Source organism: Rhea americana, unplaced genomic scaffold (genome assembly GCF_003343005.1).
Source record: "Rhea americana isolate MKP2758 unplaced genomic scaffold, rheAme1 scaffold_21, whole genome shotgun sequence".
Lineage (NCBI taxonomy): Eukaryota > Metazoa > Chordata > Aves > Rheiformes > Rheidae > Rhea > Rhea americana.
Window position 1 is genome coordinate 2861524 of NW_028186258.1, and position 16486 is coordinate 2878009.

Below are 16486 nucleotides of genomic sequence, written 5' to 3' on the forward strand. Positions count from 1 at the left end.
ACAGACCCGTCCTACAGATAAACGCTGCGGTGAGAGGGAAGTTTGTCAGCACATCTGCTCTGGAGGTCTAACAAGAGAAAAATCTTAAGAAAGCACCAGTAAATGAGTAAAAGGAATGTTTTAAACACCAAGACGATAAAATACCAAGTTGCTGCAACAACGGTGATGGACAACAGGGAATGGACAATGGAAGGTAGTTAAGGCCATCTACAGATGGCATGGCATAATTTGAGATCCAGTCAGTGAATGCAGTTTTTCTTCAGCATTCTTGCGTTTACCTAGTATGATATTAGTTGACATATAATGAATATTTAGGATGGTAATATTTAGCTGCTAGTATAAAATACTTCATTATGCCTTTTGATAGCATCAAAAACTTTTGAACTGAACATGAGACTACAAAGAAAACACCAATCCAATGCATGTTTCATATACATATTTATATATATTTCATGTACAAAGTTACATTCTGAACCCCAAGGATTCAATAATAGAAATAAATACTGAAATAACTACACTGCTATATGAGCTTTTCTGCTCACAGAAAAGAAGCCTCAAGTTTTAACAGACAGCAAGTTTAACGCTGTAGTATCCATCTCGGATTACAGAGGCAAGTAAAATTCAGCGTAAAGTGTCCAATAGACAAAAAACTTTCAAAAATTACAGACCATAAAATGTTTAAAATATATGTTTAAAAGATTGAGAAATGTGCATCAACAAAATTAATAAAGGAAACTTAATCTTGTTAGAGGGCAGGAGAGACATTTAGTGTATAGAAAAATGCTTTGAGGTGCAACATAAGTTGTTACAATATGGCATAACCCTGTTAGAAAAAACATTTCATTTCCATAAATAACTGAATTTGAGTTTACCGCGTCTTGTTTTACAGATCAGGGCCTTTACAAGACCCTGTCTCAACAGGGTTGCTTACAAGAGTGCTAAGTCAGGTTTAATCCTTTGGTAACTTTTATAATACTCACATGGAAATAAATATTCAGTTACACAGCATTTTAAGAGACACACGTTCTTTAGAACAGTTAGTATAATAAAACAGATTTAACATTTGTTTGTTACTAAGGCAGCCTATGATAAAGTGTCTACGCTCTGCCAGCTCTATCTGATCCAACGCAGGAAGACCTTTACAAGAAAAGAACAATGCAGCAGCTTATACAACGCATTTCACCTTACCATGCAAACACCCTTACCCAGGCAAGTATGTGCTGCATATTTTGTGCTCGAAATGTTTCCAAATTACTAACAAGCTGTAGCTCTCAAGAGATTAGCTCCTATTTATATGATGCTTTAACCACATGAGTGTATGCATAAACACATTCTTGAGACTGAGTTTTTAGGAGTATATTGTCATCTCAGTGCCTGGGGTTTTACGTGCTTTATTCAAAGTGACATTAAGTAGAGAGTATATAAATCCCAGTGCGCTGTGATGAGAACAGGGACCCTTTTAACCTACTGTACCTTAGGACGGGGGATAAAGTTTTAAAATGAGAAATACAGAGAAGTGCACATGCCTTTTATCTAGACCCACAGTGGTACATAGTTACACCTAGCATTTGCTTTTAAAACCCTTCCACTACCGGACAGAAACAGTCCTCTGAACAATCTGCAGAAGTTGGTCCACTGAGGTGGCTAAAAATGGCACGGTGAACCAGATACGTTTGGCAAAAGACTGAGTACACACTTGCCAGATTCATCTGCTCTATTCAATAGCAGTGAAGCCATTCAGAGAAACAACTCAGTAATTACAAGTAAAATGCTATACAAGAACCAAGGAAAAGAATTGTGCGTTTTTTCTGAGAACATGAGAATGTGACAATCAACCACTGAGTAAAAGCTTTGGAGACTGTTTTCCACAGAGCTAATAAATTTAAGATGGCAGAAAAAGCAATGAAACTGCACCACTTAGTGAAGATTCTGCACAACAGTTAAAGTTTAGATAGCATTTTTCTTAGAAATCCAATTTCATATGTTAATTCAGATGTGCTTCAAGTTCAGCATACATGTCAGTATAAATTTTAAACAGGTCTTTATACGAGCATGAAGTCAGTTCATTTTCTGTACTTGTATAATTTTTTAAAAAGTTCCCAGACTTTACTTTTAAACTGAAGTACTTTAAGAGTGACCTTAAAGATGAATTTGGAAAGCAATTATGAACAACACGTTCTTATCACTTTTGGCATTCTGAAGAGAAAAATACTACCAAGATATTAGACATCTTTAATAAGGATTTTACTACATAGTTCATGTCCTAAATACATATTTACGAGAGGAACAGCTGTGTACAAAATATGTTGCTTAAAAAGTATTTATACATATAAATCTAACCAATAGACCTGAATGGAGATTTTCTGGTTTATCAGCTATGATATGCATTTGAAAAAGCTGCCTAAATATATATTTACACAATAGACTTCAGCTAAATGTGTTCATTTAAAAAATTAAGAAAATATATAAACACATGTTTGCCTGATAGACCAGAACTGCTCCTATTGCATAAAAATGTTTAGGCAGTTTTAAAAAGTGTTTCTACATTTAATTTTCTGAAACTGTTCAGTTCTCTCATGATCAAATTATTAATTTCTCTGCAAATCTGAACAGAACAGTCCCAGTCTTTTGGGGGTACATACTAGATGTTTATCACAACCCCTCAGACTTTCACCTTCTAGAGACTAAATGAAAGAACAAATCCAAGTGTTAAAATATTTCGAAGAACAGAAACCATGAAGTGTTGAASTTAGTTCTGATACCAATGTAGGAAATTCAACGTAAAAGGAAGACAGTCTGCAACTCACACTTATGGTTAAAAAAATAGATGGTGAGTAGACAGAATGTCAGCCTGATATTAGAGTCTCCTGACTTTCAATTTATCCACTCTTAGTGTTATCTGCTAACATTGTCTCTAAACATGATTTTTTTTTTAAATCTAAACAGGGGTATGCAAACAAATAACAAAAATACACTTTATACCTAATTATCTGGCACTAAAGTTCCTTTACAATCTCACTTGGGCAGAATGCTTTTTTTCCTGTACACTCTCAGTCTTTTCTCATGCTCTAATTGAGGTCTCTAACCTTCACACCTGTAGTGCCTCATGAGTTTGACCAGCTAGGCAGAGAAGTTCATTCTAGTGCTTAGGACATAAGGATTTAAGACAAGAAGAGAACAAAATGTATCCCCCTGTTCAAGAATTTTACAGTTATTCTCAAATTYAAATCTTAAGAATACCCTTTGAAAAAACTCAGCTGTTCACATGTATCCATGTCAGGGAAACAGGAAAACACTGGGCTCAAAATTGCTTATTGAGGGCAGCAGTTCTCAAGCTTTACGGTTTAGCAGTCAAAACATGAAGTTTTATTTAAATATTATCATCTTAATTTCTATACAATCCCCTCTTTTCCCCAGAAGTTTTTGATGGAAGTGACAGATGAAACTGTATACACTATATAAGCAAGATTCTCCAGGTTTGAAAACAAAAGCTGAAATTTACAGTTTGCTTTAGCCCTCGCTGAACATATTGATGAATCTTGACAATTCATCTGATACCAATTTGTTGATTTTATAATACTCTGGGAATAACTTTGCTGTTTTAGTCAATGCATTATACAGATAAATGAAGCTCAGTTGTAATAAAGCTGAATTCAAGTAAGACTATCAAAAAAGTGAACTACATTAGATTGTTGCGGTGCAGTAAAACTATGTCTGGATTGCTTACTATGGTGTACACACCAGTTTCGAAAAAGTTCTGGTTTCATTATACTGTTCCATGTAACACGGGTGCAGTAAAACAGCACAAGCTAATTCCTGTATAGTTAAGGTATGACAGATTTGCAATATAAAGTTGAATAGCAAAGAAATGCTTCAACATCATGTAGTGAAACAGGTTTCACAAAATAAAAAAAACATGCAGAAGCTTTTTGTTGTTTTTCCTCCCCTAAGGTCTCCAGCTGCATCCTACAGGCTCACTCACTGCCATACATTACTTGCCACACTATCAAGTGACTCCTCTCAGCTTTGGCTACAGAAGGTTCAAGTTGTAGAGCTTCTCCAAGGAGTTCAGATTCTCCACCTTCATCACCTGAAAAATAAGATCTTTGATTTAGGCAGATACAATGAAAAACAATATAACACCATACAGAGAAAGACAAATGGCTATTAGATTTACAGGCTAAACACTACAAAAGGCAGTTTGCCATCTGCTCATATAAGAGCACATTCACCATCTTTAACATATACATTACAGTTTGTGTTTCATAATTATTTCACCACAGAGCCCTATGTTCTGATCGTCATAGTCTTCAGTTCTTACCTGAACAGTAATAAGCATTAATTGAACACAAATAAGACAACAAAATATTCATGTATTTGACAAATGACAAACCTTTTCTTCCTTCTTTCTCTAGTTGTTCTAGCTTTTCACAACAACTCAGCACAAACTGGCATAAGACAGCTTTAAACCTATCCTCCATTAACTGCTGTTCAAAAGAGAATAGAAGTTTTATGACCATGTCTAAACCCTTTGTGCCATGCGTCAACTTGGATCAAAGGTGACAGACTAAGCACTAACAAAACTGCACGTATACACCATTACGGAGGCAGTCTGGTGGTACAGAGGAAAGTCAGTTTAGCCAGATGAAATAGGAGCTGACTGACAACTTCAGAAAGTTTCAAGTCACAATTTAGCTAGCTTTTGGTTGGACTGCTATGGAGGTCAGAAATCTAAACATACAATGGACTGAACTAGCTCTTGAACCAGTTCCTGAATTAATGAGGTAATGGTAGAGCTAATGCAGCTATACTGCCCTGGTATTTAAGTTCATGTCTTTACATCATGCTGCAAGGACAGCACAAAGCACATCCAGAATGTGGTTATTCCAGCTTGCTTAGAACAAGCTCAGAGTTTTTAATACCTCACGACAGTTGCACAGAAGTGCCTCAAGTCATGCCTCTTGTCTAACTCCACTGGAGTTATGCACAGGAACTGTTTTTTATCRAGTAGCAGGATGACAGAATTTGGACTGTCCTTTATGGAATGCACAAATTCCCCTTTCATTAGGGAAAAAAAAATGAAAGCAAATTGAGGTTAAAAGGCCAAAATTAGGTCTAGGAGTCGTGACTCCTTGGGCGGCATTTCACTCAAGTTCTCCAGCTGCAGAGTCTAAACATTAACCATAATCACCTTTTGTTTATTTAAGTTTTCAAAAAACTGTCAATACACACAAAAATGCTTACACATCAKATCTTTTATGGGCTAGATTCATGCAAAAGTACCATCATGGAATAAGTAGCGATCAAAACAAGAAGGGCATACAAAGATAAAAGTGAACCACTTTTCCCTGTTTTTGCTCAACTACAAGCAAGTTTAGTTTCAGTGTCATTCACAGAATACTTAAATGTGCTGACTAACTACAAAAAGTGATACTTAAAGGCATATTTTTAAAGGTTAAAGCATTCTCTTAAATTGCTGGAAAATACAACTTAAAACAAGTAAGGTGGTACATTACTCCAAAGCAGGGCTTCGAATACCTTTACACAGATGATTGGGAAGAGAGCAGGGAATGAAGAGTGAGCGAGTGGCAGTGGGGAAGCAGGAGGATAAAGATGCTTCTAGATACACACAGGCTTAATACATTATATATATCCTAGCTAGCGAGAACGTATGATTAATGACCTGATCCAAGACACTTGCATTATGAAAATCTTACAACTGATATTGAGATTGACAATTCTTACCCATTCTGAAGTCAATATATCCCTCTCCACCACTTATCACCAACATTGATTTTAAGGGACTCTGGTTTAAGGACTCTTGGGCTGGTTTATCACCTGCTAGCTCTGATCCACCACTACTCTGTGGGCAAACAACCTGACCTGTATTAAAAAAAAAAAAAAAAAAAAACACAAAATACATCGTTATGCCACATTCACAGAATAATTAAATAGAAAACACCACATGTACTCGGGCTTTGGAATAACTTATTTTATGCCTGATCATACATTCAAGCTTTGGATTCTAGAGAAACTCTTCAAAGGAGCAGAAAGTTGGCTATGCTTATAGAGAAAAAAAGAATCTAAAGAGAAGAAATAAATTCAGGACAGTTCAACATGAATCAGAGAATGAAGCACCTCTCAATAGATTTCCGAGCACAAACCTAGAGATGACATTGAAACAGACCTAAGGACTTTTTCAGCTGTGAAACTGAAGTTCTTCATCACATGTCAGCTTAAGCAAGCTTCTGTTGTTCACATCCCAGCACACCCACTGCACACAAGTGTTGAGATGGTATTTAACCAGCACTGGAGCTTCTACACAATCTTTAGCTTTTTAAAAATCAATATCCTTTGCTTTGGAGGCTTCTCTATGAGCAGTTTTTTTCTTCCTTCCTATAAGATGCCTGATTCTTAAATCAGAGCTTTTATGTCCATTATCAGTTGACCATCTTCTTAATAGCTACGTACTCAGTTACCAGAGTACCTCTTCCCAGTTGAAAACCAGGCTTTTCTTTCCTCCTGACCAACCCTTTTCTAAGTATAAATCATATTGCTTTTATGAGTCATGCAAGTCTCACAAATCAGGAAATAACAAGTTGTTCTGACTATATAATTTTTTCCACTGGCCTTCTTTTCCTTAAACACTACATTTAACCAAGCAAAGGAGGATGAAAAAGAAGCTTCACTTGAGCAATGGTAATAAAAAGCTCACCAGGGACTGCGACAAAGAATTTGACAGCATCACGGTGCCCATGGAAGCAAAGTTGTGCATGTGCCATTGAGCAATATGGTATGAACGTTCCAGGAGTCACTTTGTCACTGTTTTCATCTCCATATACACGTATTACACTTCCTGGACGGTTTCCGGAACCTGCTGCTGCTTTATTAGCTGTAAAAGAAAAAGTGTTCTGTACTTGAAAACACAAATTACAGAAATAACTATTTGTTAAGAAACCTTATGACATCATCTAAAAGCTAAAGCCAACTCAGATAAAAATGAAACAGAAGGGCAGCAATGCCAATTCAAGACAGAGCTGGAAAGAAAAAAAAGATTGCATGCTTCGTTATTTTAAGTACCTCAGAAAATGGAGCAGGATTCTTATTAGTCTAGCATAAACATCAAGTTTTTAATTTCCTACTTTTGAAAAAACAATTTGTGAAAGGGCTACATCTTTCAGAGAAAACACCTCTAATGTGTTTCAGTGTGAAAACTACTTAACATACAATTACTTAACATATAATTAAATGCATTTTTATTCATATTAACCATAGGGTACCCCCTCACCAGCAAAAAAAAAATTCTCTAAAAATAACCATCTGTAGGCATGAAGGAGCTACCCTTTTAGAACTCCATGTCTGGTTCTTAATGAGAAGTTTTAAAATCCATTAAAATAAAGTACTCATGCTAGACACACAAGCCATCTCCATTCCAAAGACTATCAAAGAAGTGAAAGAAACAGTGATGTGTAACAAGACAGTAAATGATGTGGATTAATGACAAAGTTATAAGATATGGTATCACATTGGCTGGAAGAAAAACAAAGTCTGTATGAAAGTTCAGCTGCAACACAGGATGATATACTAAACTGCTGAGCAGATTGGTGGCCATTTAGCAAACAAAACTGCTGCAATGCAGTAACTGCAAGTGGAAAAACATTTAGGAACACACAAAGGGTAAATCTATAAGGAGTGGGAAACAGCCTCAAAGTGGCTATTAGAAGCCTGAAAATAGATTTTTGTTCAGGATCTGCACTTACCCCTCAGCCCCAGTAAACGTCCCTGGTGGAGGATTACAGCTAAAGTGAGAAAGGAGGAAAGGGGAAATGGATAGGTATGACAGTAGAGGAGAAGGATTAATGAGAACCCACCATTCATATTTTGGTTTCTGATAAGATAGAGCTCAAAATTTTAGCTCCTAAAAACCAGTTAATATTTAATTACAGAAGATTCAATAAAAAGTCACAGAGAACAGCATCTTGGTATAAAAGTTTCAGTATAAAATGGACAAAGAAAGCAGGACCACTTTCACATGCTTTATCAATGTAAAGTTTCATTAATTAGCAAAGTTTCCCCTTTCTCTCTTTCCTTAGCAGAAGGCTAACAAAATAGTATACAACTCCTCATTTTTCCAAGTGCCTGTGTGAACTGTCTGCAGATCCAATAAGATGCTCTGCTAGTGAGACCCAAGAAACTGAGAGTATGTAATTGAGTACGCATACATGCAACTGCCTTTGAAACAAGTATTTGTTTATATAATGCAGGTTATTCAACCTGCAACTTAGCCTACTCAAATGGTTGTTCTTATTCATGAAGAACAAAACTGAAGTTAAACCTACAAGCTCTAAAATGGTTCTTTTTTTAAAAAAAAAAAAGAAAAAGAAAAAAAACTCCTCTGGAAACATTAAATTGAGCTTAATGCCAATTAAGAGCTATAATTTTTGAAAGCATGACTTAACTACTTCAAATTCATGATAGGAAGTCTGTCCTTAAATACACTCATGCAATGCAAAAAGACATTTATTGAATGGATGGACAATGTAATGGAACAGTATGATAAAATTATGCATGTGCTGTTCAAAAAAGCAGATACAACATGATGAGTTTTAATAGTAAATTACCTTAATCACTTGTCAGACTGCACTACTTATCCATGTGCTTTTACATTAGTCTTAGACATAAGTTGTTTAAGAAAATAAAAACCTACAAATCAGATACTCTTCCCAAGCTTAATCTACCTAAGATTTGTTTTGCCCTTAAGTGAAAACTAGACCATTTCCTTCTGTCAAAGGGCGACTGCCCATGCCAGAATGGTTCTCCCCTCCCATTCCAGTAGTTTCAGCCTATGGCATGAGCTTGGGATCTACTAAGCAGATACCTGGATTATGCAGTAATAGAATTTTAACCACAAGTTGAAGTGCTCTATATGAAGAATTTAGAACTCCTATGGCTCTAAATATATTCTTTAAAGCAGTTGGTATACTGCTCTTCCAACCCTTCATGCCTATTTTGTGATGAACTCTTAAAGCCAAAGCCATTCAAATTGTACTAGCAACAATAGCAACTTGCTTAAGTTGAACAGAAAAGCTACTTCAGTGATCATAAATAATATTAGAAAACTAAAGCTCTCTTGCAAGCAATAAACTTATACAGAGGTATAGTTACTGCTAATACTCCTAACACCTCCAAGGCTTCAAAATGTCTCTCTATTCAAGCCTGATCATCTCTGCTAAATTCTGAACAAGGGAGCTTTGAGATGGGCTCTTTGCACAGAGAATTGTAACCATGGACACAGATTATGCGCTACACTGCACAGAGCCAATCTCCGTTACCAACCTGAAAGATTCAGATCTGCTGGTAAAGCTCTCGATCCATTAGTAAGCCTCTGAATGACCTTTAATACTTTCTTTTTGCATCTAAAGCATGTTGCACAGTGCTATTCATTTATGTTTTACTTACTTTCTGTTAATGGAATGGAGATGATGACACCATTTCCTGTTCCTACCCATAAACGATTACAAGACACCATAAGAGCTGTGATTCTCACAAATGAGAATCCCAGTTTACCAGTACCTAAAAACAAAAGATGCTTTTCATCAAAAATTATGAGCAAAAGATAATTTTTAGTCCCATAACAGAACTTCAACATCAACTCCCAACCCATGCAGACATGTAATACCCTCCCACTTCAAACAGAACCAAGGCAGAAGGGTACATTCTTGAATCCTATTTTATCTGTAAAGATAATTTAAGAGGCTAAAGCACTTCTCTGAATTAAGTTGTGAACCGCTACAGAGACTAATGAACTATTAGATAGCACAAAAAGTACAACTCCTCTATAATGCTACGCAATAACCTATTTCAGGGCTTTTCAACCAAAAAATATGGGTTTACAGAAGTGTTTTCTAGCTTTTTTTTTGGGGGGGGGGGGTTACTTTTTTCCCCTTATATAAAAAGTGAACAAACTTCAAAGAAAATAATGCTATGAGAGAGTGGCAGAAATCTGTCAAGTCTAGTACAATGTAGGCTAAACTACCCCCCTGTATACCAGTGGCACAGTAGTTATTCATGAACGATTTCAAATGGCTATGTTACCTGTATTTTTTGTGTTTAGGTAGACTCTCGAACTGCTGTTACATAAACACCAAATGTAAACAATGACACTAGCTTATTAGTTTTCAGAGCAATGAAAAATTTGCAATTTTGTGCTTGCATTCTCTTGGAAAATGAAAGACAGTTTTCCACACAAGTTATAGGTTCTTCCCATTCTTGGATTAAAAACACACATCAGTCCAGTAGTAGAGAAAGATTTTAGTGTCTCTGGATCTATACCCAATCATCATATTTTTAATTAGTTCTGAGGTTTCAGGAACAGTCAGCATCAGCTAGGATTAATAGATTGTATCAGAATACTTATAGCCTCATCAGGCTTTACAAACAGACCTAGGCTTCTAACTGCAGAATCAAGTCATACATCAAACAGGATCTACCCTTCTTCTTTGCTTGCAATGAGAATTCCCTGATCAATAACAGGAAAAGAAAGCTCCAGACAGCAAGAGAGGTATAAGAATACTTTGGTTGGTCTTAACTTACCTAGCATTTTGCTTACATAAGGTTCGATGTCCACATCTTGTAAATGCTGATACGTGTGCGCGTGATAGAGACGCAGGGTAGAGTCCAAACGAATAGATACCCATACCCCATCACCCACCCATGCCAGCTGTCTCACTTGGCTTTCTCTTCTTGGGTGAGCATCAAACGACTTCTACAAAAGAGTGGATTTTCAGTTAGAAATTGAAATAAAGGGAAAAATAAGAAGGGCTTCTCTGTTATACTGTCAGTTTTCTCAACTCATCTACTACGCTCTTGATTTGCTAGATAACTAGCAAATACAGTGCTTAGTTTAGTTACAATTACGTATGATGCTGGTAAACAGTAAAAATACTGATTCCCTGCCCTGAAGTATGATCACAAAGCTATAGCTACCTACTGCATTCTCATTTACATTACACTCCTAGCCTGCTCTGACTTCGGTTTCCATTTTAACCTTGAGTTTTCTTGGTATAAGCTCTTCCACTCACAGAACAAGATATGTATGATCAAAAATTGTTTATTTCCAGTTCTACCTTACAAACCCAATCATCCACGCAATACGCATACTAACCACCACCACAATTCAAATCACAGTTGTATCAATTCCCTTGCTTCAGTTTTCCCATGTAAAAAACTCTCCTGAAAATAGCAAGGACCCAATTCATAATGTGTTTTTGTGAAGAAGAGCTGAGCATTTACCCTCTAAAAGGCCTATATCTCAGACCAAGTACCAGAAGTTGAAGTATCAATTTCGATAAGGGTTTCCAGAAACCTTGGCCACTTTCTGCACTTGTGGGACACCAGATACACACATAGCACTGCAGAAACACCAGCTTAGACACCTTTACAGAAACAAAGTATTCTATGGAGGGAGAGTACATGCAGTATTAACATTTTAAAACCTCTAAAATAGGTGGAGAACATAATGAACAAATAAGGACATATGAACGTAACGAATGAGTTGAGCGCTACCCTTGCGAGTGCTGCAAAGACCTATAAGGATACTTTCCTGTTTCTGGTCAGCTAGAAGTAGAGAACTAAACTCTAAAATAATTAGTTTTAATAAACGAGGACCATCTCATCATTTTTCAAACTCTAAAACAATGAAAACAACATTTTATCTTAAAAATTAATGGTATTTGGAAATGGAATAATGGAAAAATGAATAGTATTTCCTAAGACAAGTTTGCTTTGCTGCCTGTTTCTGCGCTGATGAACTGTTCTCTGGAGTTACTCTGGAGTTTGAGTTTGGCATGAGATAGCATTAACACCCAACATTCAATTATACTTCAAACATCAGTTTAACTTACCTCTATTTTCATGGCCTTCGGCTGAACAACATAGATTTTGTTCCTGTAGCCACACCAGACTTTGTCGTGTACCACTGTCATGCATCTTATAGAATGGTGAGGCCGGCCCAGGTCTAAGAGGTGATAGTTTGTCAAATCCCACTGACCATCTTCACAAAAAGAAAGAGGGAGACGAGGAAAACAAGGAAAACAAAACACAGGTTCCTACAAGTTAAAAATCATTTACAAATACAGGCAAGTATCTTGTTTAAGAACAGTCATTCTTAAAATTGCTGTAACAACTTGAGTAAGGTGATACAAACTTATGGCTAGGTTCTTCACTAAAAACAAGCTACAACTAATTACATCAACACCCAAAACACTTATTTTTACATAAGGTTGCATAGTGACAAAGTGTGAAAAGTTTTAAACAAAACACCTTTTAAAACTGCAAGTTACCTAGTACTAAATGTTACTTGGATAGCACATTGATAGCTAACAACAAGCTACTACCCACATAGAGGTAAGCACTTAACGCTTGGCTTAGCATAGAAATAGTGACTGGTGCATGAAGATTTTCTAATATGCAATGGGAGCTGACAGCACCTGATATATGTTAAAAAGCATAAATTGAGTAAGCAAAGTTCTTCCCTAGATTGAGCTAAGCTAGAGATCAGACATTTACTTGACATCCTTTAAGCCTGTAAGCCAGAGTGTGAGATTTCAGAGAGACACCTCCCCACCCACAATTTCATCCCAGTTGCATCTTCTCCAGTGTTTGCATTAGTGTTGTGCAATCTGTGTTCTCTAAAATGCTGAGCTCAATGATCTGAAACTCCACAAGGAAGAGAACAAATGAGTGGGGAATCTGGGAAGACAACAGAAGAATTCCAGTTATTCATAACAAGACCTTCCACTGCAGATATGTATTCTTGAGGCAGAGGAACAGAGCTCATACAGAAATGATTTGGGCAGAAATTATAAAGAGGTGCTTAAAAAAATTTGAGAAAGCTGTCACAGACAGTTACTCACACTAATAAAACAAGAGACATAACTACTGTGCACAACGAACAAGCAGAAAAATAAAACGATAAAGCAGACTAATAGAGTTTTTGCTATTTAGCTCAGACATATTCCACTCTTTTTCTTTCCATATTCCACTCTTTTTCTTTCCAGGATATGAAGGAATTCCAGGAATGAACCAGAACAGTGCAGAAATTTCTGTGGGAGTCAGAATAAGCCTACATTTTCCTCATTAGCAACAATTACATTGCTTATAAAAGAACTCTGAAGCAGCAAGCCAAAGCAGGTCACAGGTTGATCCGGTTTCTGTACCAAGTTACAGAAAAGACAACTATCCTGAAAGTAGGAAGTCTTGCAAAAGTTGCAAGCACTGGAGGACTACAGCTTTATGGAAGACAAGCAAGTGCTATTAAGAAAAAAATATGCAGGGAAAAAAAGCAAAAAAAAAAAATGCAGGGAAAAAAGCAAAAAAAAAAGAAATCCCACTGTAGACCTACAATCTTTATATTAGAGAAGGGGCCACTTTAAAGCAATTCATTCTATACTTGTAGTTTTGTGCTATGCATTTACGACATTTGTAGCAGGTATTGCATATAGACAAACAAATCCTAAGCTTTGAGAAAAAAAGAATACAAGATGTGACATTTAATTGGATGGACATCTGATACCCTCCCTCGCTTTTACAGAAAAATGGAATCATATTCAAATATTCTCCACTTGACCGTTTTGATGGCAAAGAAATCTCCAGAACCATTTTCTACTATCCTGTCAACAAGGAAAGGATCAGGCCAAACTCTTGCAGATAAGATAGTGACTTCATCACGAGGGATTCAAGATAGAAAAGGTAAGTCCTCTAAAACACCTAATATTCAAAATTGACCACAAGCCTTGCATGTAAGATGCAACAGACTAACAGCAGCACAAAAAAAGAATTCTGTTCAACAGTTGGGAGAACAATCACTTAACAGCAGCCAGTCTTTTTGAAGYTGAGAGAGTTAAGTAAACTGCATATAAATGCAACAATAGGCTTGGTAGGCAAACACAGAGCCACAAATCTGAGACGAATCTCAATACAAGTTTTCTAGCTAAAAAGACTATTGAAAGGTCTTAGATTTTCACTTTACAGAAATGTAAGATTTTTCTAAGCAAAAAGAAAAACGTATTCCAGAAAATAAGCTTATAAGAAATCAGTTTAGATAAGCAGTTCATAGAAAAAAAATGTACAGGGAATGAGGGGTACACAAGAGCAATGGATATAAACTCAGAGGGCCAACTGGTTCATAAACTTTATACATAGCATCTATAATTCCAATCACTCTGTAGGCCTTGAAGCCTTACAGAACTTCAGAATGAGAATCTATGGTGGTTAATTCCAGACAGGAGAACTTGGATATCTATGACAAAAGGAAGACGACAGAAGATTCCTAATTGCTGCTTCCTAACTGCTGCTTTTTAAGTTTGCCTGAACTTAGTGTTACAGTTGGTTAAATAAAATAAACTCTAAATGGTACTTGAAGCTGCAAAAGTAGTACTGGAAAGATTTCTCAAAATAGTCTATAAACAGGCCATTGGGGAATATATTTTCAAAAACATTATAAATAGTACATTTCTTTCAAGAAATCTGTAACAACTTCATTTTTTAAGATCAATAGAAAGCTTACCAACTCCTCTGTGAAATATTGCTAGTGTTCCATCAGCTAGTGCAACTAATACTATCCCTTTTACATGTCTAGGAAAAAGAAGAAAGCAAAAATACATATTAGATTGCATTTCTGAAAATACAAGGGTTTTAGTTCAGCATCGCTTTTATATTCACATTAACACTAGTGCTTTGATTTCTACAATAAGCCTCAAAGTCTACTTCAGATAGCTAAAAATATTTTTAGCTACAATACCTGAAGGAAACAATGATGATAGTCTATACAGTTTCCGAGCATATAGCTGCCAAGAAACTCATGATTTGAATCATATCTTCAAAAGATAAGATTCCTTTCATTTTCCTTACTCCCCAAACACTTTTCAATGCCCTTCAAAGAATACGTGTCCATTTATGGCAACCAGCATTCCAAATATCTTAGGAGAACATATAAATTATAAGCTTTTTTTAAAAATCAAAGTTCACTATGATTTACATGATATTCTTTCAGAACTTACACAATACTGAGAATAGAATCTTTAAGTTTAATGGCATGAACACATTTCCTCCACTGGGCCACTGACGAATGAACATACAAGCTGCAAAGACAAATCAGGAGGGATTGAAAGCACTCAAAAAAGTCTATCAGACAAAAAAAACAACAAAAAGCCTTATAGTTGAAATCCACAATTAGAAGGAAAACAAGTTTTCATCTTATACTGAAAAACCTATAGAAATAGGAAGAACAAACTACCTGAGCAGACATAATGGTTTTTCAGATGCCCAAAACATTACAGAAACTTAAGGGCAATATGTTTTTCTAGTATAATATTGAAAACTGAATGTTATGGAATTACTACACAAAACTCACTAGAAAAGCTCTTCCAGAGAGAGATAAAACACCTGCCAAAAGGTGCTTACTAATCACCTACAATACTTCCTTTGAATTCTGTAATATCTAATTAATATAGCCAAGTGTATAAAGCTCAGGCTCTCGAGGGCTTCTTGCACTTCATCTTGACTCGAGACAGTTATCAGCCTGTAGGCCCAAGAAGTAAGTTTAAAATAATTCCTCCAAACAAATCTAATCTAAGATGAACGTTTTCTTACCATCCATTCTGTGCTCCAAGCCACATTGTTGGTAAAAGGCTACTCATTTTCTGTGCTTCTTCTCTCACTAGATCTTGTTCATTTGGCAAAACTGCAATATCTTTATACAACTCCGACTCACTACTGAGGGGGCAAAAAAAAAAGTATTGTGAATAAAGTGTGCAGATTTTTCTGAGTATAATCTAGGTATGAGTTTTATTGCTCTTGGTGTCAACATTTGCTTTGGAAGTAAACAAGATATTTAAAATCCAGCAACCACACATAAAGGTATACCAACTATACAAGCAAACACTTCAGTAACTATGAATTTCTCCAAACAGTCATTTACTTCTAGAATGAAATTTACACTTCATTCCACTCTGTCAATATTACTAGTATTTCTGGGAATAGCAGAGAAGAGTCAGAGGCACACAATGAGGAAAATGCTTACAGAAAGGCTATAATGCCCTGACTTCCCAATAATAAGTTTTGGCCGTCACATGGAGAATCAAAATTGCTGAGATGTCCAAAGACCTGAACTGTGCTTTCATTTGAAATACTGATTACTTTTATGCTTTGCCTCCACCCCTGTATCTATACTCACAGACTGACTATTCTGGAAAAGGGAAATGCATTTGAACAACGAGCTGACCAGGAGAAAGGAATGTAATTCTTACTTATTTTTACTTCAAAATAGGAGATTTACATGGGCATTTATAGATCAGTGCCATAAGACAATCATAAGAGGACCTAGCAACAAACCGTTAAGACACTCACTACTCCCTCTGGAGGTATCTGCACCAAAGAAATKAATTTAGTGACAAAAACTCTTCATACATAGGTAAATGCTTCATGA

At 36.2% G+C, this 16486-nt stretch overlaps 1 protein-coding gene across 2 annotated transcripts in view; it reads right to left on the reverse strand.

Moving 5' to 3' along the window:
• Positions 1-421: 421 nt before the first annotated feature.
• SPAG9 (sperm associated antigen 9) overlaps positions 422-16486 on the reverse strand; it is a 70775-nt gene continuing 54710 nt past the window's right edge. The window contains exons 21-30 of one of the 2 annotated variants that reach the window (XM_085304597.1): positions 15652-15774; positions 15060-15140; positions 14567-14634; positions 11904-12052; positions 10594-10765; positions 9460-9573; positions 7761-7799; positions 6716-6892; positions 5746-5883; positions 422-4090 (exon numbers count right to left, since the gene is read on the reverse strand). In XM_085304597.1, the coding sequence (XP_085160723.1) occupies positions 3975-4090; positions 5746-5883; positions 6716-6892; positions 7761-7799; positions 9460-9573; positions 10594-10765; positions 11904-12052; positions 14567-14634; positions 15060-15140; positions 15652-15774 (1177 nt within the window). In that variant the 3' untranslated portion in view covers positions 422-3974. The remainder of the gene's footprint in view (positions 4091-5745; positions 5884-6715; positions 6893-7760; positions 7800-9459; positions 9574-10593; positions 10766-11903; positions 12053-14566; positions 14635-15059; positions 15141-15651; positions 15775-16486) is intronic. The other variant, XM_085304599.1, reaches the window with a different exon arrangement.